General features: G+C 37.9%; 1 protein-coding gene across 5 annotated transcripts in view; it reads left to right on the top strand.

Annotated features, from left to right (window-relative positions):
• The window catches only part of ANKIB1 (ankyrin repeat and IBR domain containing 1), a 100431-nt gene extending 84316 nt beyond the window's left edge, over positions 1–16115 (top strand). For 3 of the 5 annotated variants that reach the window (XM_024766995.1, XM_024766994.1, XM_024766991.1), the window contains 9 exons: positions 258–392; positions 1347–1433; positions 1523–1589; positions 3626–3771; positions 5128–5306; positions 6139–6190; positions 9953–10067; positions 12452–12585; positions 12941–16115. In XM_024766995.1, coding sequence (XP_024622763.1) covers positions 258–392; positions 1347–1433; positions 1523–1589; positions 3626–3771; positions 5128–5306; positions 6139–6190; positions 9953–10067; positions 12452–12585; positions 12941–13681 — 1656 coding nt within the window. In that variant the 3' untranslated portion in view covers positions 13682–16115. The remainder of the gene's footprint in view (positions 1–257; positions 393–1346; positions 1434–1522; positions 1590–3625; positions 3772–5127; positions 5307–6138; positions 6191–9952; positions 10068–12451; positions 12586–12940) is intronic. The other 2 variants (XM_024766992.1, XM_024766993.1) reach the window with 2 other exon arrangements.
• Positions 16116–20170: the final 4055 nt, after the last annotated feature.

The raw sequence follows: 20170 nt of genomic DNA, 5'->3' as shown, positions 1-20170 counted from the left end.
CTTTCTTGAGATTACTTAATAATATTATTATTTTAATTTATCCTTATAAGCAATAACTTTAAACTACCCCCACATCTTTCCATAGCTCACATAAGGTCTCCAGAGAAAACCTCAAAAAGAGGAGGGTGTGTCTTTGAGATTTGTTCCTGGTCACACAGGCAGGATTGTTTAATCTCTGCAAATTGGTTGACAGGAATTTAGAAAATAATTTGCATATTAACATGGGGCGATATTTGCATATATGTTTTCTTTTGAAGTGCAAGTATGACTTTTGCTGGATTTGCCTAGAAGAATGGAAAAAACATAGTTCTTCCACAGGAGGTTATTACAGATGTACTCGCTATGAAGTCATTCAGCATGTAGAGGAACAATCCAAGGAAATGACTGTGGAGGTAAAGAGAACTGTAGAAGCCAAGATCTCTAAGCCACTTAATACCAGTGGCAGTGTTTTTCATTTCTTCTTTTCCTATCTTTATTGTAATGAGGCATTTAAATTCAATACACTTTAGAGTAGCCTTTAATTTAAACAAAATAGCTCTATAAACTTGAGCTTTTAATTTTCCTTTTTTTATATTGGTGAAGATTAGACAAGACGTATCCCAGCATGTCTCTAAAATGACTTAAAAACAATTTTAACATTATATCAACAATATAATATTATGTTATTGTTTATAATAAGTATCTTAGTCTGCTTGGCTGCCATAACAAAATACCATAGACTGAGTGGCTTAAACAACAAAAATTTATTTTTCATAGTTCTTGAGACTAGGAAGTCCAAGATCAAGATTTCTGCCAATTTGGTTTTTGGCAATGACTCTCTTCCTGGCTTATAGACAGTTATCTTTTTGCTATGTCCTCACAGGAAGGAGAGAGAGCAAGCTCTGTTGTCTCTTCCTCTTCTTATAAGGGCACCAGCTCTATTGGATTAGATCTCCACCCTAATGACCTTGTTCAACCTTTATCATCTCACAGGCCCTATCTCTAAATATAGTCACATTGGGGGTTACACCTTCAACATATGAATTGATGGGGGACACATTTCAGTCCATAGCAATAAACAACATAATAAAACATTGAAGATCTAATGAACATAAGGTTTGAGAGACATATTTACCTTACACTCTGGGAATTGCGGATTGAGTGGTTTGTCACAGAGAATACAAATACAAGACTTTGTTCTGGGAAGCGTTTAAAATGTATTGGTTATTATTTTCTCAACAAAATAATCGATAAATCTGTATGCACTACTATCTGTTACTAATAAAATTTTGAAGTGATCAAAAAAAACAATTTTAATAGCTAGTACTTTTATTTATAAATGTCATTTGTGGACTTTCGTTTCCTAGGCTGAGAAAAAGCATAAACGATTTCAGGAACTTGACAGATTTATGCACTACTACACAAGATTTAAAAATCATGAACATAGCTATCAGGTATGTCCCAAATCATTTCAAATGTGCTAAACTCTACTGTTGTGAATAAATAAAGAAAATGATATATTTATTTATTTCTATTCTTTTAGTTAGAACAACGCCTTCTTAAAACAGCCAAAGAAAAGATGGAGCAATTGAGTAGAGCTCTCAAAGAAAGTAAGTTATAAGTGATATGTGTGATAATTAATATAAAATAGCTGTCATGCTTAAGTCACTTCATTGGTAGGAGGTTAAGACCCTTAAAAGAATACCTTATCTCCATTTGCTCATTTGGCAGTTTGGAGTTTTCAGAAGCCCAGAGTGTAGTTTAGCATTTGAGGCCTCTGGTAAGATTTTCCACCTTGCTTACGTCACCTGCTCCTCTTAGTGCAAGCTCTGCTGCTGGCAGATAAACACACATTGTGGTTTTGCTTACTCTGTGCCACTGCTGATGATGCTCTACAATGTTGGGAAAAGTGAATGGGCCCAAAAAGGCATCCCTGACCTAGTCAAAGGAGCAAGATTCACAAGCCATCAAATTGTCATGTAACTGAATTCCCAAAGATTCTTGAGAAAATTTAGCAGAGTGCCTAGTATAGAAGAGAAGTCAAGTGCAGTTTTGGGAGAAATCATGTCACTGGTAAACAGCGGACATTGGAGTCAAAAAGCAAAGTCACGAGATAGGGCTTACTTATGGTTCCTAAAATGGAAGTTCAAAAAGAACATTCCTAAAAATGGATTGAATACTAGTTACATAATTAAAATAATATCTCAGTGACCACACAGAGTACAGGTTCTGGCATGTTTGTTTTAAAAAGTGACTTTTTTTTTTTGGCTGCTTTGGGTCCTTGTTGCTGCGTGCGGGCTTTCTCTAGTTGTGGCGAGCAGGGGCTACTCTTCGTTGCAGTGCGCAGGCTTCTCATTGCGGTGGCTTCTCTTGTTGCGGAGCACGGGCTCTAGGCACGCAGTCTTCAGTAGTTGTGGCTTGCAGGCTCTAGAGCACAGGCTCAGTAGTTGTGGTGCCCAGGGTTAGTTGCTCTGCGGCACGTGGGATCTTCCCAGACCAGGGCTCGAACCCATGTCCCCTGCATTGGCAGGCAGATTCTTAACCCCTGTGCCACCAGCGAAGTCCCTAAAAAGTCACATTTTTTAAATAATCACAGCTTATATATAAAAGGTTTTAAGCCTAAAATGGAATCAGTTACCCTTGTGTTTGCTCCATTTTATAAAAGTAATGAGTACTAACACCATTTTCATGAGGATAACTTCCTAATTAAAACAATAACCATAAGTTAAATAAATTAGAGTGGGACAAAAAGCATCAGTAGCAGCTTAGTCTCCTTGTTAATTACTAGTTCTTAGACTGTAGTAATGACATAACTATATCAAGCCAATACCAAAGTCTTGAAGTATTATTGCCCACAGTAAAAATTGAAAGAAAAAGTCCTCACAGGTTCTACAGTCTATTCCATCACGGACATATCTCTAATACCTAGAACAGTGCCCAAAACATACTAAATATACATAAGTATTTGTAGATGTAAACTACTGCTTCTGTTCAACCTTCTGGAGGTTCTAGACAGCATAGTAAGACATAAAAAAGAATTAAAAGATAGAAGATTTGGAAAGGAAGAAATAAAACCACTCTTCCTTTCTCTCTTTCTCTCCCTGGAGTATTTATTAACTAGCATTAGTTACCCAGTTGTTCCCCAGAATGTTGTGTCTTTTACCTTACAATGTTTTTGCAGAAGCATAATTTATAATTAGGCTTTTTTTTTTTTTTTAGCAAACAACTTAGCAAAGCATTTGTTCTAATTCTTAATGAGTAGAATTCTGCTAGGGATAACCTAAAAAACTTAGTAAAACATGGAACCTTTGAGTTAACCTAAAGCTAGATTTGTTTACTCACAGGGTGAGAACAGAATCCAGGATCAATGTATGCATTCCTTCATGACTGCCATCAGTATTCCTGGGCTACTGCAGGGTGTGCTCCATTTATAAATGCATACACGTCACCTAAATGTAAAACGTATAAGTGTTTTATGTAGGTTTTTAGTCTAGTTCAAATAAATACTATCATATAGCTACTTCAAACAGTTTCTTCTTAGGGATCCTTGTTCTTTTTTCTTTCTTTTAAGAGAACTTAGCTGTTGAATTTTATAATAGTGTATTTGCAAAAAAAATTTTTTCACTGTGCCTGGTTTACTTTATAGCTGAAGGAGGCTGTCCAGATACCACTTTCATCGAAGATGCAGTTCATGTACTCTTAAAAACTCGACGCATTCTCAAGTGTTCTTATCCATATGGATTTTTCTTAGAACCTAAAAGCACAAAGAAAGAAATTTTTGAACTCATGCAAGTAAGATGTCTTTTTTATTAAATTTAAATGCAGTTACTATGAAAAACAGATTTTCTCCTTTTTCAGCCACTTTATAACTAAGGTTTATCTTACTTGAGTGTAATTAATAAACAATTTTGTTTCTGTTTTCAGAATGGTTTTTAAAGGAAAAGTTACCGATAATAAACTGAAATTTTCTTTATGTTTGAATTTGTCACTGTGCAGATTTGAATGAGTTCTGAGCTATGCAAACATTTCCTACCACATTTATTTCTTTTTTCTTCTTTTATTTTATTTATTTACTTTTGGCTCTGTTGGGTCTTCGTTGCTGTGTGTGGGCTTTTTCTAGTTGCTTCGAGCAGAAGCTGCTCTTCGTCCCGGTGCGCGGGCTTCTCACTGCGGTGGCTTCTCTTGTTGCAGAGCTTGGGGTCTAGGCTCGCGGGCTTCAGTAGGTGTGGCTCGCGGGCTCTAAAGCGCAGGCTCAGTAGTTGTGGTGCACGGGCTTAGCTGCTCCGCGGCATGTGGGATCTTCCCGGACCAGGGCTCGAACCCATGTCCCCTGCATTGGCAGGCGGATTCTCCACCACTGTGCCGCCAGGGAAGCCCCTACATTTATTTCTTTATTTTAAACTGGTTGAGGTTGAAATCTGGCCTAATTCTGATTATGTAATTAGGCATTTTATCTTCAAAAACGAAACAAACCACATTACATACTAGATAGGAAAGTTGCTATTTGCCAGTTCATTTTAACAGTACAACTGAAAAACTTAAGAGTACTTGAAAAAACAAAACAAAACATGTCAGCAAACTGACATCAGTGTAGCTGACCAGGTTCATTGTACATTCCTCTTTTTTCTTTGAAGTCACCAAACTTTCTCCTCTTGCTACTGTTTTTATGTCATCCCTTTGAACTCCCCTCTACTAATTTATATCTTACATTTCCTTCAATGCTGAATATTCATTTTCTCCATGAGGCCTTCCAGACCTAACCCCAAATCACAAAGGTTTTGCCTTGCTTCACATTCCTTCAGCATTTACATATAGTCTGTACCATGTGGTCAGGCACTTACATGTACAATGCCTTGAAATTTATTAGTTCTTTTTCACACAGACAAATTATAAATTTTTTTTATACAGCTGCTATATTATACTCACTACTTCTTTGTATCCATACCAACTACATTACTCTAAATGCCTATTGAATGAATGCTATTTTCCTAAAATGTGCAAAGTAGAAACATATGTTAAATTGGAAGTTATATAAAATTTGGATTAATTTCTGATTTCAAAAGAGTTAGATTTAACCAGACAGACACTGGATTTGCTATTGACTAACCCACTCAACCTATAATTTTTTTTTTCCTCTTCTTAACATAGACAGACTTAGAGATGGTCACTGAAGACCTTGCCCAAAAAGTCAATAGGCCTTACCTTCGCACACCCCGCCACAAGATAATCAAGGCAGCATGCCTTGTACAGCAGAAGAGGCAAGAGTTCCTGGCATCTGTGGCTCGGGGAGTTGCTCCTGCAGACTCACCAGAAGCTCCAAGACGCAGGTGAAAAGGATACACACCATGGAACTCATCCTAGCACCAGCCACAAATGCTAGCAGGTTTATTTTTTTCTCCAACTAGGGTTCATATTCCTGAAAGTTACTTATACCTAAAATATGGATAGCTGATAAAAGTATGTTAACTTCTTTTTGGTGTTTTTTTTTTCCCCAGTACTATATCTATTTTTTTGTTTTGTTTTGTTTTTCATTGTATAGTTTCTCAGACTAAATTAGGCTAGGTAAATTTCACACTTCAGTGAACTCATAATTCAACAAGTATTCTAACGCATCATTTTGATAGTCAAAAACATCTTATAATGTAGAATTTGGAAGCCTTGCCAAATTGTTATGGTCATATTTGTATTTTTTGGTAAGAAGTTGTAAAGAAATTAGAAAGCTGATATTCGTAAAGTTTTTTAAGTGATCCATATTCATCCATTAAAGAGCAGTTGAGTTTTCATTGTTTTATTTCAGACACTTATACTATTTCTGCCATTATAAATTGAAGCATATTTTCTTATTCATATTAATTATAAGCATTAGAAATTCCTTGGACCTTTATTTTTACATAAACCCCTAAAAATAGAAGCAATTGTAAAATACTCTGGTATAGCATGGTGATTTTTAATTTTTCCACCATTTTATACAAACATAAAGCAATGTTGAATTTGAAAGAAAAAATTAAAGAATCATTTTAATTATATTCAGTAGTTGATCTTTGGTTAAGCAAGTTCCAAGCAGAGGAATTAAAAGTAATGTTCAAAGGGCAAGGGTCTGATTGTTTGTACTTTGTAGTACTGATAATAAATCAAATGGTATGTCTAATTTCTTTGTAGCTTTGCTGGTGGAACATGGGATTGGGAATATTTAGGATTTGCATCACCTGAGGTAATTGTTTTGTGCGGGTTTGGTTTGGTTTGGTTAGTTATAATTTTCCTTAGTGCAGTCCTGCTTGCATTTGCACCCTCATCTATTCTAAATATCCTACTGAGATTGTAAGCAATGTTTTTTTCTTTCTTTTGTAATAATAATGCCTCAGCAGAGTCTACATTTACCTATTCATTGGATTATCATCACATTATTAAATGCATAACCTCTCTTATTTTTAATTACTGAATAGTCAGAAGGCCAATTTATAGCTTACATTTTTGGAAAATGTCTTTAATTAACAGAAATATTAATTTTATTTATTAGAAATGCATTTCTAGTTGTAATATTGTTTCAATCCGAATTTATTAAAAATCTAAATAGACAATCTTTTTTTTAAAGCTATTGCAACCACCTATTAGCATTGATTTATAATCAGTTACTAAGGTGGAAACTTGACCTTAGTGTTTATGCAGAAAGAATGCTTTGATAGTTGCTCTCTGCTTCTCTTTAAGATTTTCACACTCTTCTTGTTTTCATTGTTGTTGTTGTTGATATACCATCTTAAAATACTAATACTGCAAATAACATTTGCTGCAAATAGAAATAAGATAAAGTGAAAATCTTAATCACGTTGCTATTTTCTGAGATTTAAATTGCCACTGTCACTGTTGAGTCTGATTTTAAATGGTTTTAGCAGTTCTCTCTACTTTCTGGTTCTTTATACAACAGTATACCATTCGACGCTTATATTATGATAACCTTTTAACTTAATTCTTAAAAGGCAGCAGGACAAACTATGAAACCTTTATCATTTATAGTCCATATGTTATCTGCAACTGAAAGACAGTGGAATTGACTATTATCCATAAATGACTGTGGTTTATTTAAATCAGATACTTTCTCTTTTCAGCTGCTAAGGATACTTGCAATCACCTTGTGGCATTTTGTATTGGTAGATATATGCAAAACAAGATTTACTTGAGGAAGAGTTTGTACTTAGAGCTCTGATACAGAAATTTTAAATTCACTTAAATTTTTAAAAAAATTTTAATATATTAATGAAATTTCTATTGTAAAACAAATTATGAACCTTTTCTTTACCTGACCCTATGCTTGAATATTTCTATGTAATCGTATAATTTCAGCTTTGGGGAATAGTATGGAAAACTTCCACCTAAAAGGAGGAATAAACAAGCTTCAGTTATCAAAAAAGAATACAAAGATTTCAGTATTTCAAGGTAGAAACACAATTTAGCAAAAATAAAACCTTTACCAGTATATTCACAGACATGTATACATCATCTTGTGGCTTCTGGCTCTGAAAATAACTTTAGTAATTTCAAAATATTTCTCTTGAATATTGAGGGTCTGCTAATATGACTAACACCATTTCATTTTGTAAAAATATAGGCAGGCTTTTTACCTCACATGTGAATACTTATAAATCAAATTATTGAGCTCTTGTCCTCTTGGGATTGAAAACTGTGAAATTATAAATAACATTTTTCTTAAATTTATTTTTTATGGGTTAATAAATTTTATAAGGATAATTTAATTCACTTTCAGTTTTCTATTCTTTAAAGTCTTTGGTACATTGAACACCAAGCTTTTATGTAAACCTTATTGCAGATGTAAAGAATTACCACACAGTATGAACCTTTAAAATTCTGCATGTGTGTGACTATCAAGTATCTGCCAAAATTATATCTATAAAAATTAGCTCTTTGCCTTCATATGGATTCTGAAAAAAATAATGTTGCCCAACTTCAGTAGACTTTTAGGTTGAATTTATATTTTTCATTAAAGTTAATTACATCTTATTCTTTTAAACTAAATTGAGTGAGTCATTGACAAGCATCAGTATTTGTTTTGTGCCACTTTAAAGGCAGTGGAGCCCAGAGGAAACAGCATGATCGAAAAGTCTAAGGGACACCAGAATTTGAGGTCTAGCCCTATAACTTAAGGTCTACTTGGCTGTGTCTTCCTTAATTTCTCATCTTTAAAATGTGGATGGTGATATCTACCCCATGGAAGTTCTGGAAGGATTAAAGCATCTGTTTAAGTCACTAACAAAATTGGTGCTCAATAAATGGTGGCTATTATTATTTATAAAAAAAAAAAAAACTCCTGGAAGCTTTTTTCCCTATAAATCCTAGAACTTCTCACTCTTCTCTATAGCCTTAACACTCTCAAACCTTTTGGAGTATCCCGACTAAAGCCTTTTCATATGCTTACTTGAAGATCTTAGGAATCCATGGAAATTTTCAGATAAGTTTAATTTTATGAAAACAATATTTTAAAGCCTGTTGCATGGTGAGAGAATGCCATTTGAGTTTTTTATCAGAATAATTGTAAATATAACGTTTCTTTTACAGGTTTTTTTAACCACTTAGTTTTCTTCAATTGGAAATATGTATATTCTATGGTCAGAAATAGTTTATTTAATTCAGAGTAACTTTGTACCATCACCAAGTGTACAAAGTAAACAAATTCTCCCTCAAGATAAATCTTAACTGAAATAACGTTTTCTTGCCATCTTTGTCTGAGAAACGTAGTAGTCCTCAGTGGTCCAGTGAACCATGATGACACATTAACAGTCATCCAGTTTTGGATCATGGGTCTCCAGGAAAAGAGGAAATGATACCCCAGCTCAGCAGTAAATTTAAAGAACCTGAATAATCTCTCTGGGCACTTGTAGTATCTTACGTTCATTTGTTTCTAACCTGGTAGAATGCCTTCCATTCTTTAATTAGGGTCCAATTGCTTACATAGATGAGGGAGTTTGAATAAATTTAACCAGAGTTGTATGATGTAAAAGTTTTACTGGGGTTTTAAAACTTATTTTCATTTTTTCCAGTTACTTTCACAACATAAGCATATTGAATATTCTAGAGTAACCAGATAATCATAAACCTGAATATTTTAGTGTTTATCACTGAAAAAATCTATAACGATTCTCAAAATTAGCCTTTTTATGCTGGTGTCATGAACACTGGACTGTCTTCTAGTCTCTTCTGTCTCTAAAATCTGGAAAAGTGCATTTGTATACAGATAATAGCAGGTAGGCCCAGGTTCTGCCTCTGGTGATAGCAAACCCACTTTAAACTATTATCACAAATATAAAATAAACTCAGGGACATCTGCCCAAATCTGTGTTCTTCCCGTATGCTAAATAGAAAACACTTCCCCCTGCCTGGGTTGTAGATAACCCCACGTATTAACTAATATAGGAAGGAAGCCAAGTAACATCTTATTTTAAAGGTAACCTCATATTCTTCTTTGATGTCAGTATGGTATGTAGTAGTCCCAAAGAATACAGAATCCAGCAGTCTAACAAGCACTTAACTGTTAGTGCTTTTCTTTATTTTATCTTTTTCTTTTATTTTCTGTTGCATATATCACAGTCATTTTTTTTAAAACCAGACCTCCAGAGAGGGCCTAACTTTTATTGGTAAAATCATTCTGGTATTAGTTATAATATTAGATAACAAGACCCAGGCATATGAAATAAGGCTCAGTTATGATCTAGCATTGGAGCTTGCAAGTATTCCCAATTTATCCAGACAATTATAATGGCTATTTAAAATTTTTTCTTTTTCCATTTTACCATTTCTGTTTCCTTGGCATGGCAATACCTGCAGTTTCTTTTTCTAAAGCCAAGTGATTTTATAATATGTATATAAAATCACACATTTTTTTCCTAGGAAAAAAGTGTATTGTTTTATTTGCATTTAAAAATTTGCATGCTCTCCTGTATTTTATAACCTTTGGTTTATGCAGGAATATGCTGAATTTCAGTATCGGAGGAGGCACAGACAACAGCGCCGTCGAGGAGATGTGCACAGTATGCTTAGTAATCCTCCAGACCCTGATGAGCCAAGTGAAAGCACTTTAGGTGAGTTCTTGAGTTGGGTTTGTTTTAATCTTAGTTCTCTTGCATTTATTGTTAAAAGTGGCTAATCTAAATATTTGTGAGTTTGTAATTTAGATATACAGTCAACATGCAGATGCTTCTAATGTCACAGGATACAGAAAACCAGGGCGATTAAGAACATGCGCTGTGCAGTTAATGGCTTCCCTTTGTGTCCTTTATCCCATAACTTCTCACATGGACTCTGGCCTTTGTACGTCAAGTACAGTCAAAAAAAGATGCTATGTGACTTCTGAGGCTAGGTCACAAAAAGGATATAGTTTCTGCCTTTCTTTCTTTCTTTATCTGGGACACTTACATTTGGGACCAAGCCAGAATGCTATGAGGAAGCCCAAAGTAGCCAATGTGAAGAGATAGTATGGAGAGATCATGTGGAGAGAACTGAGATCCCCTAGCTGGCCCCTTAGCCAGAATCAATTTCACCAGAAAGATACATGGGTGGCAAAAAAAAAAAAAAGCACTAAAAATGAGAGAGGGGTTTCCCTGGTGGCGCAGTGGTTGAGAGTCCGCCTGCCGATGCAGGGGACATGGGTTCGTGCCCCGGTCCGGGAAGATCCCACATGCCGCAGAGTGGCTGGGCCCGTGAGCCATGGCCGCTGAGCCTGCACGTCCAGAGCCTGTGCTCTGCAACGGGAGAGGCCGCTGCAGTGAGAGGCCTGCGTACTGCAAAAAAAAAAAAGAGAGAGACAAGCTGGGACCTAGGTCCCTTTGCTGAAGTGCTGCAATGCTTGAACCTGGACACACCTCTCTCTGAGCAACAAAATACAAAGAAACTATATGGGACTAAAAATAACTGCGTGCATGTACAGTTGGGACAAATTATGGACAAAAAGAAACAAAAGACCCAAAAACTCAACTGCCACTTCTGAATAGCGGGGAGCAAAAACAGGGTGTTGGGAGCAAAGGCAGGGTACTGCGCATGCCACCTGCACTCAACACCCCCAGAGGGGTGGGCAAAACACCTAAGCCACCCCCACACACACACCACTGGACACACCCCTACCCTCCCCCCATATAAGGAACAAGCTCGCCTCCCCTTGGGGAGCGAGCAAGCAAGGGAACCTGTTGTTTGCTCTCGCTCCCCGCTGCTGCAACAGGGGCCCCAATAAAGCCTTGACTGGAGGGGGAGGGAAAAAAAGTACATGGCTGTGGAGTCAGACAGACCTGAGTTCATGACCCCAGCTCTGCTGCATATCGGTGTGAAACTTTAGTCAAGTCACTTACCCTCTCCAAGCTTTGGTCTCCTCATTCTAAAGAAGCAATAATAGGGACCTCCCTGGTGGTCCAGTGCTTAAGAATCCACCTTCCAATGCAGGGGACGTAGGTTTGATCCCTAGTCGGGGAGCTAAGATCCCACATGCCTCGGGGCAACTAAGCCTGCGCACTCTAGAGCCGGCGTGCCACAACTAGAGAGCCTGGGTGCCGCAACTAAGACCTGAGGCAGCCAAATAAATAAATAAATAAAGTATTTTTTTAAAAAAAAAAAACAATAATAGTATCACTTTGTGGGCTTATTGTGAGCATTAAATGAGATAATAAGTGTAAAACCCTCAAGTACTAATAGCACCTAGTGAGCACTCAATAAATTGTAGCTGTTGATTACTGTTATTGTGTTCATGAAATATTTTTCTCCTAGTCTCAGTTCTCCTAGCAACATTTTTTTTAATTTCTGGTGTTAAAGATAAATTATATTAATTATCAGCTTTAAATATTAAATTATTAATTTAAAATCTTCAAACTATGGTGTCAGCAGATCATCTTTAATAAATCAGGATCGACAGGCCTCAAGATGGGGCTACTCCTTCTTGCGGTGCACGGGCTTCTCATTGCAGTGGCTTCTCTTGTTGCAGAGCACGGGCTCGAGGCACGCGGGCTCAGTAGTTGTGGCTCACAGGCTCAGTAGTTGTGACACATGGGCTTAGTTGCTCTGCGGCATGTAGGATTTTCCCAGACCAGGGATCGAACCTGTGTCCCCTGCATTGGCAGGCGGATAACCACTGCGCCACCAGGGAAGTCCTTCTGTAGTTTTAAGAACTCTGAAAACTAAAACATCTTTCTTATTGCTTAAGGGGAAAATAAAAGCACTTGGTAGCACTTGTATTTGTGAATAGAACCATTTATAATGCAAGCAAAAATATGAAGAACGATCATGGATTTGAAGTAATAGTGTTAGATATATATTGCTGTTTATGATGAGACAAATATGGATGAGAAATCTCTGAAAGATTAAGTGAACTTGTGAACACAGGTTTTCACCAGCACTCAAAGAGAAATCATCAATTTAAATAAAAAGATGTATGAGATCTTGTATGACTAAATTATCTCTGGCACCACTTGCTTTGAAACAGATATCCCGGAAGGTGGCGGTGGCCACAGGCCTGGCACCTCCGTGGTAAGTTCTGCGTCTATGAGCGCACTGCACAGCTCTTCTCTGCACGACTACACCCCCGCCAGTCACTCTGAGAACCAGGACTCTCTTCAGGTAGCCTTTCTGGGCAGCCTCGTTGCCCCTGCTTTTGCTCTTTCTCTGTTTAGCCTGGCTTCCTATTTTTACTTCTGTTGCTTTCCTTTTCCTTCCTTCCATTCTAAAATCTTTGCTTCAGAGATGTACTATAGGGAAAGATTCTTCTGTTTCAGATTTACCTTAAGTAAATTTTTTTCCCTTTAGCATCCACAAGGAGAAAATTAAAATAAGATTTGAGTAGGTCAGATAATTCTTCTGTATAAATAGAGGTACTATTAATTATCTGTTTGGTAAAAGAACAGTGGTAGACCTCACTGGGTTCAATCATTTTTCCTTTTAAATTTTAAAGTAATTTTACTTTCTGTTGCCTCAGGCTCTGAGTTCCTTGGATGAAGACGATCCCAATATACTTCTTGCAATACAGTTATCTCTGCAAGAATCTGGGCTAGCCATCAATGAAGAAAATAGAGACTTTCTCAGTAATGAAGCATCATTAGGAGCGATAGGCACCTCTTTACCTTCCAGGCTGGACTCCGTCCCCAGGAACACAGATAGCCCTCGGGCTGCGTTGAGCAGTTCTGAGCTGTTGGAACTTGGTAACAGCCTCATGAGACTAGGAGCAGAAAGTGACCCATTTTCAACTGACACCCTGAGTTCACACCCTCTCAGTGAGGTGAGAAGTGAATTCTATCCCTCATCCAGTGACCCTGACTCAGCTGGCCAGGACGCCAACATCAATGACAATCTTCTTGGCAATATTATGGCTTGGTTTCATGACATGAATCCTCAGAGTATCGCCCTGATTCCTCCAGCAGCTACAGAAATCAGTGCAGATTCCCAGCTCCCCTGTGTCAAAGATGAGTCAGAAGGTGTGAGGGATGTGGAACTGATGCTGCCAGAAGATTCAGTGTTTGAAGATTCTGTGGTCAGTGAAGGTAGAGGAACCCAAATAGAAGAAGAAAATCCTTTGGAAGGAAACATTCTGGCTGGGGAAACAGCATCTCAAGCTGGCGACAGTGGTAATGAGGCAGCCAACAAGGGGGATGGTTCTGATGTTTCAAGTCAAACACCTCAAACCTCAAGTGACTGGCCTGAACAAGTACATTTAGTGTGAGCTGCACACCTCGGGGCTCTAAATCAATTGCAGGTACAGATGGTATGCTAGTGGAATATGCTTTATAGAGATTTGATCCACTTAATTCCAACTAATTATAAACCACTGACATTAGAATTAAATACAAAGGAGTTCCCTTGAATGGTAGCTTCATTTCTGATTTTAACCTTACAGGGAATTAATTTCTTTTGTATTTAATTGGATAGCTTTCCCCCTTTTTGCTGACGAACAGAAGAGTGGGAGAGAGAAACACAAATGAAATAAATAGGTTAGATTCCACATTTTAAGAAAATGCAGTCCTCTGTTTAGCCTAAGGTCAGCAATACTTAAATTGAACATTTAAATGAAAGGCTTACTCTCCAATCCTTGGGTGGTTTTTCCTTTTTAAAAGAATAAAAGTTTTCTTCATTTTAGAAGTTATTTTGGACAGATCTAATAACATTTCATTCCTCAATTTCTTTGTGCTCTTCCGTAATTTTCTTTCTTCCTTTTTGTCTGAGCAGTGTGAATTGAGGTATCCAAGGCTTCTCTTTAGTGCAGCATCTACCACAGTGTAATTCATTTTAATTTTCACAGGAATCAAAGATCTCTTTTCATGTCTATTTATAGTCCACTTGTGCCAAACTCTGACTCGTGCGCTAACAAGGCGTTCAGGTGTGCGGTGTCCTGGAGGGCTCCAGAGCAGTCTCAGCCTTCTCAGAAGTAAAAGGTGCCACTTGGTAGCAATGATATTCCAGAATTTAACGGGCTTTTGTTGCCATGGAGACTGCATTTAAATAAATGTAGCCTGTAGCTTAAGTTAACAAAATCTAATGCTGCTGTTAAATACAGTTTATTTTAATATTAAAGTACAGTTGATTAGCAACAGCGGTGCTGTATTTTAAGAGACACTTTATTGGAAGTGCAATCATAGTTCTTTGTTTTCACAATTTTACAGTGCATTCTAATTACTAATGGGTGCAATTACTTTTAATGGTAAGTGTTTTATAAAATAGAAAAAAAGTGGAGTTTTCATGAGTTATAGTAAATCCCACAATTATTAAAAAACTCAATAAAACATCCTGCGCAACATGTTACCGTGCCTTTGCCTAACCTAAATGGATAGTTGCCAGTTAAGTAAGTAATTCAGATTTCAGTGTCTCTTCCGAAGTAACTATGCTGTGTGAATTGCAAAGACCTCCATAAAACCACCCATGGCCTTGCCTTTACAGTAAATATAACAACTAAATGTTCAATCAGTTTGTTTGCCTAAATCGCAAATGCTGACGTGTTTGTTGTACTGCACAATACTCATTTGCTGTGTGATTACTGTTTAGTGTTGAAAAAAATCAACTTCCTAGTTATCAGTGTCTTACTGTGAAGAAAATACTGGTCCTAGTTGTAATGAAGATACAATGGTACAGTGCGTAATTAAAACTAGAATAAACTGTTGGAATGGCTGTTTTACTTACATATTATCAAAACTAGCGTAACATAAGCAAAATAGATACGTAATACTCCATTTAATGTTTTGCCAGATTCTTATCAGAAATCTACAGATACCAAAATTTCAGTACCAAGTTTGTACAGGCAAGTCCTGGGCTGGGTAAAAGGTTATATTAGTATTGATATCCACATGAGTTGTAATTGTGGTTTTCGATTACTTTTTTTCCCAAACCCCGCTTTTGAAATTTTCTTGTACTTTAAACCATATGGTTCAGACATTATATTAGAGTATTTAATATTCCCCTGTTCCCTTAGGATAAACTGTGTGGGAATTGCTCCTATGCCATGGATATCAGAAGTCCACATTAGTTTTTATATCCCCAATTATCAGAAACACTGATATCAATCCCTTTTAAAATTAGTTGGGGAAAATATTAGGTTTATCTGCAGTGTATTACTGTATATTAAACTGAAATTGTCCATTAAAGGATTTTTTTACAAATTTATTTTGGATTGAAAATATCAACACCAATCAGTTTTTAGATCAAGTTTTAATTTTTCAATAGAAAGAGTCTTTGTATCACATTGAGGCGCCTTGCAAAGCTGCAGTAAGGTGAGAAGGAGTGCCCTGTGTGCAGACAGTATAGCCGTGGGTTCTGGTTCCTCTCACTTGTGCAGTATCCTGTGTTTCTGTGGTGTTCTCTCCTGAGCATGAAAACGATCATTATCCAATTTGTATTTCCTTGGTACATATTTTAAAAACATAGTCATTGACTTTACAATTCGCAAATAAAGTTTGGCAAAGCCTATTTTGTAAACAAGTTAATTTTATAATGTAAAAAAAAAAAATTACTCTAACCTTGACTTGTTATTTGCACTTTCATAGTCTATACTTGATACATTCCCACTTTATATACAGTAGGATTCTACAAACGTGTAGATGTTTAGCCAAATGAATGCTGTTAATAATATGTAAAATTCTTTGATTAAACATTTATTACTTAAACTACTTCACTTTTGTCTCATTACATTATAGACTTTGTTTAACCAAGTCAGGAAGCTGATCTTTTTCAAGATAAATTTCCTCCAGTATGATGGGATTGATTTGATTCTTACATGTAATAGATCAATTCCTAATATTTTTTTACACTAGCCCACTTACTGAGCATTTTATACCCCAGAGTTAAGTCCAAAACATTGCATGACAATGCATTAAAACACTGTGACTTCAACGATCATTATTTTTTATCACTGTAGATTTCAGAAGAAAAGTGTTGTGATTTTTCCTTGAAATCTCTAATAGAAACATACAGAAAAATAGAATTTTAAGATATTTTGTGAAATTGCTTAGGATAGGAAAATTTCTTATGCCATATGAATAGAAATGCCTACTTCTTAATCATTTTGTTATTTGTTCCCATCTGAGTTATTACAACAGCCCTCGGCATCTGTACTTCAATGTGCACAGGCACAAGTTCCAGGCCACCAGCTGGTGCTTCACAGGATGTGCCCGTGATAACCACCAAGAGTTGTAGTCTTATTTGTGCCTTTGATTGTGTGGATCTCAAGCTTAGCTCCAATGTCCGTATGCATGTTTATTGCAGCCACTGATCTCATTTTTCTTCCCTTTTTAGTCCTCAAATATTGTTGCTTACCTATTATGAATTAAAATCTGAGACTTACTGAAGTTTGGTCATAATTTTAAAAGTTATAGTTAGTAAATCACTAAAGAGTAAAATCTTGGAATCTAAATATTACATGATAATACAAATTTGGGGTTTTTTTTCTTTTTTTTAAGGCTGAAACAAAAACTCCATAGGAGAAAAGTGTTCATGTGCTTGGCTCTTGGGCTGAGTAGTAGTATCTCAGCCCTGGACTATGGGCATAGTTCCTAGGTCATCACCTCAGCAACAGTATGTTACTGCCTTGTCAATCATTATCCCCTTCTCTCTAGAATAGATTTCTTTAGAGAAAGATGTAAGTGGCTCTTTCTACATTATTACATGACTGTCATTATTTTAGGAACTGGGAGTAGTCATACTTCTTAAAGAAAGAGGGACCAGAAAAGTTTCCCAAATTTAGCTCTCTGTTGCACTTAGGACTGACAGGTGGCTGACAAACTTAGTGATGGCAAAACTTTTGAAGAAATTATTCTTCTTTTGTCTTTAAAACTGTAATTTGAAAATATTCCTGATCAGACTATATATCATCTCTTAGCCAGCCGTTGCATAATGGCCTAGCCTGCACGAGGCATCAGTTTACAGACAGGCTGAGAGAGATCTTCATGAAGGAGTGAAGAAAATACAATATAGAGAAGGATAGTTATTAGATGAGACAGTCCAGTTCTCCTGGGCTTCTTATGTGCTTGCTCAGGGTGCTAAGACTGCAAGCCCTGACAAGAGTTTTGCCTGGACCACTCCTCAGGATTTATGTAGTAAGCTTGAGGACAAGGAGCAGGCTTGCTGTCGACGCGTTGGATTCCTCACACTGTTCCACGGCTGCGACACAAACCCCCTGCACACTTGGCATTCATCTAGACCCATTGTGTTGCCCCTGTGGAACTGGGGACTTGAGGAACTGGCACAAGTATGCTGACATGCATTCTGCATGCTGTGCCCTGAGTGATAAAGGTCTTTGCCTCTGACCCAGGGTCTTGTGTCTTCTGTCAGCATCCACGAAACTCTGACAGGCTAACTTACTGGATAAAATCAAATCCCAGACCTGACAATTTTGGCAGCGAGGAATGGAATGCTGAAAGAGACATGATTTTGTAGAAGAGGAACCGTTGGGCCAGGTTTGAGAATATAAGACTCCCTGGAATCTGTCTGGTAGTGAATGCTCTCACTCAAGAGATAGCTAAGAGGTGGGGGAAGGATAAGGGCTCCCGCTGTCCTACCTTTTACTGAACTGGAGTTGAGCTAATGTTTACAGGCTTAACAAAAAGAAGTAGGGTTGAAACAAGCTGTCCTGTGGGAATGGTGCCTTGATTGTTGCTAACTCCTGCAGGCAGACAGGAAGGAAAGTTTTCATGACAAAACAGCAATTCTTGTGGCCCTACCTGAAAGGCAGTATGGCTGTGGCTGCTGAATCAGGGAGCCCCCAGATGTGAACTAAACGGCATCAGCAGTAAGAACCGTGCTCTTTGATTGAGAGCTTTGAGTGGACCGAAAACATGAGAAGTTCATGTGGTTGGGCTACAAGCAGTCCAGCACTGTTCAGATGCAAAAGTGACTGCAAAGCCTTGCCCACAAGTGCAGATCAGGCTACCCTTATGCCCTGGCCCATGACCCCTGACCCCTGACGGCAGTGAGGATGTGAGGATGAAGCGCTGGGTGCAGGAGGGACAGAAGGTGCCAAGGACTCCAGGTAATTGCAGAGGTGTATGTGGGGAAGAAAGAAGCCCGTGGGCCCTGTTCTCTCTGCATGTTGACATGCGTCACCACTGTTGTAGGAGAAGTGTTTGCGCCAGTGTTCAGGCACTGGCCCTGGAGCGAGGGGCTAAGCGGGGAGAACAGGCCAACAAGTGTACTCCCCACAGACCTGCCTCCCCCATCTCTTGGGCTTCTTACCCTCTCAGCTGAGGGACAAGGCGATCCGGCATCCTTTTGCCACCTGATGTATGTAGCTCGTGACTCACGCACTTTGCACTTTAGACTATTCAGCCGGGAGAAAGGAATTTGGACACACTCCATAGAGGGGAAGGGAGGCTTCCCTTGTGGGTGGGGCCCTTTGGCTGATTGAATATAATGCAGCTCCCAAATCTGAATGTTTAATGGAATTGACGATTATGTGCCCACAGTTACCTGTCTCATAAGTATCCGTGGGGCATCTCCCAGTAGGGACTGCTACACGTAGAGAGGTTAGAAGTGGAGCATAAATCACTCGCCATTCTGCCTCTTTGTCCCCTCTCTGGTGGTCCAACAGAAACAATGTAGAATTCCAAGAGGAGAAAGTAAAATCATTCCATGTGTTAAAGACTTGGTGGCAGCCCAAGTGCTCAAGCCATTTCCCAGCACAACATTGCCACCTGCCTGACGCAGCCACCTAGTACACCATTTTGGAGAAAGGCAGCTATTAACTGGCTCCTAGGCTCTTCTTGAAACTGAATGCCTGACCCATGGAAGCCTTGGGACTCACTGATGTGACATCTCCACTTCAGGGTAGGTCACCTGGCACTGGAGAATTAACATGGGCCCAACAGGCCTTGCAAGTCAAACAAATGGTATATTAGAGATCACAGCTAGCCTGACTGTAGCAGCAAGTATCTTAATTCTACATGAAAAATTAGTAGCTACCTTTGGGGGAGATTTTGTGTATATCTTCACTGCCTAAAGCAAAGCCACGGCTTAGTGGGAGGTGGGGGGGTGTCTCAGTTCACATAATGCCCGGGTTTGGTTCAATTGCTTGGCAGCAACTTTACCAAATCCCAGCAACATTTTCTTATAGCTATAGATAATTCTAAAATGTAGAAATATTCTAAAAATATAGAAAGGCAAAGGAGCTAAAACTATTTTGTAAAAGAAAAAGTACACTTGATACCAAAAGCATGATCCATAAAAGAAAAAATTGATAAATTGGACGTCATCAAAATGTAAAGCTTTGTTCTGCAGAAGACCTAATGAAGAAGGTGAAAAGACAAGCTACAGACTGGGAGGAAATATTTGCAAACCACATATCTAGAATATATAAAGAACTCTCAAAGCTAAACAAAAGACAGACAATCCAATATAAAATGGACAAAAGACATGAAGAAACATTTCACCAAAGAGGATGTATGGCAAACAAATAAGCACATGAAAAGTTGTTTAACATCACTATCCATTAGGAAATACAAATTTAAATCACAGCAAGACACTACACGCCTATCGGGATGGCTAAAATGATTAGTAGCATCAACACCAAATGCTGCCGAAGTTGCAGAGAAGCTGGGTCATTCATACACTGCCTGTGGGAATGTAAAGTGATACAGCCACCCTGGAAGATAGTTGAGTAGTTTCTTTTAAAACTAAGCATATACTAACCATATGACCGAGCATTTGCACTCCTAGACATTTATCACAGAGA

The sequence above is a fragment of the Neophocaena asiaeorientalis genome, unplaced genomic scaffold, assembly GCF_003031525.2.
Source record: "Neophocaena asiaeorientalis asiaeorientalis breed wild unplaced genomic scaffold, Neophocaena_asiaeorientalis_V1.1 scaffold70, whole genome shotgun sequence".
NCBI classification, from domain to species: domain Eukaryota; kingdom Metazoa; phylum Chordata; class Mammalia; order Artiodactyla; family Phocoenidae; genus Neophocaena; species Neophocaena asiaeorientalis.
The sequence above is the reverse complement of the archived record's forward strand: the minus strand, read 5'-3'. Positions and strand labels throughout refer to the sequence as shown.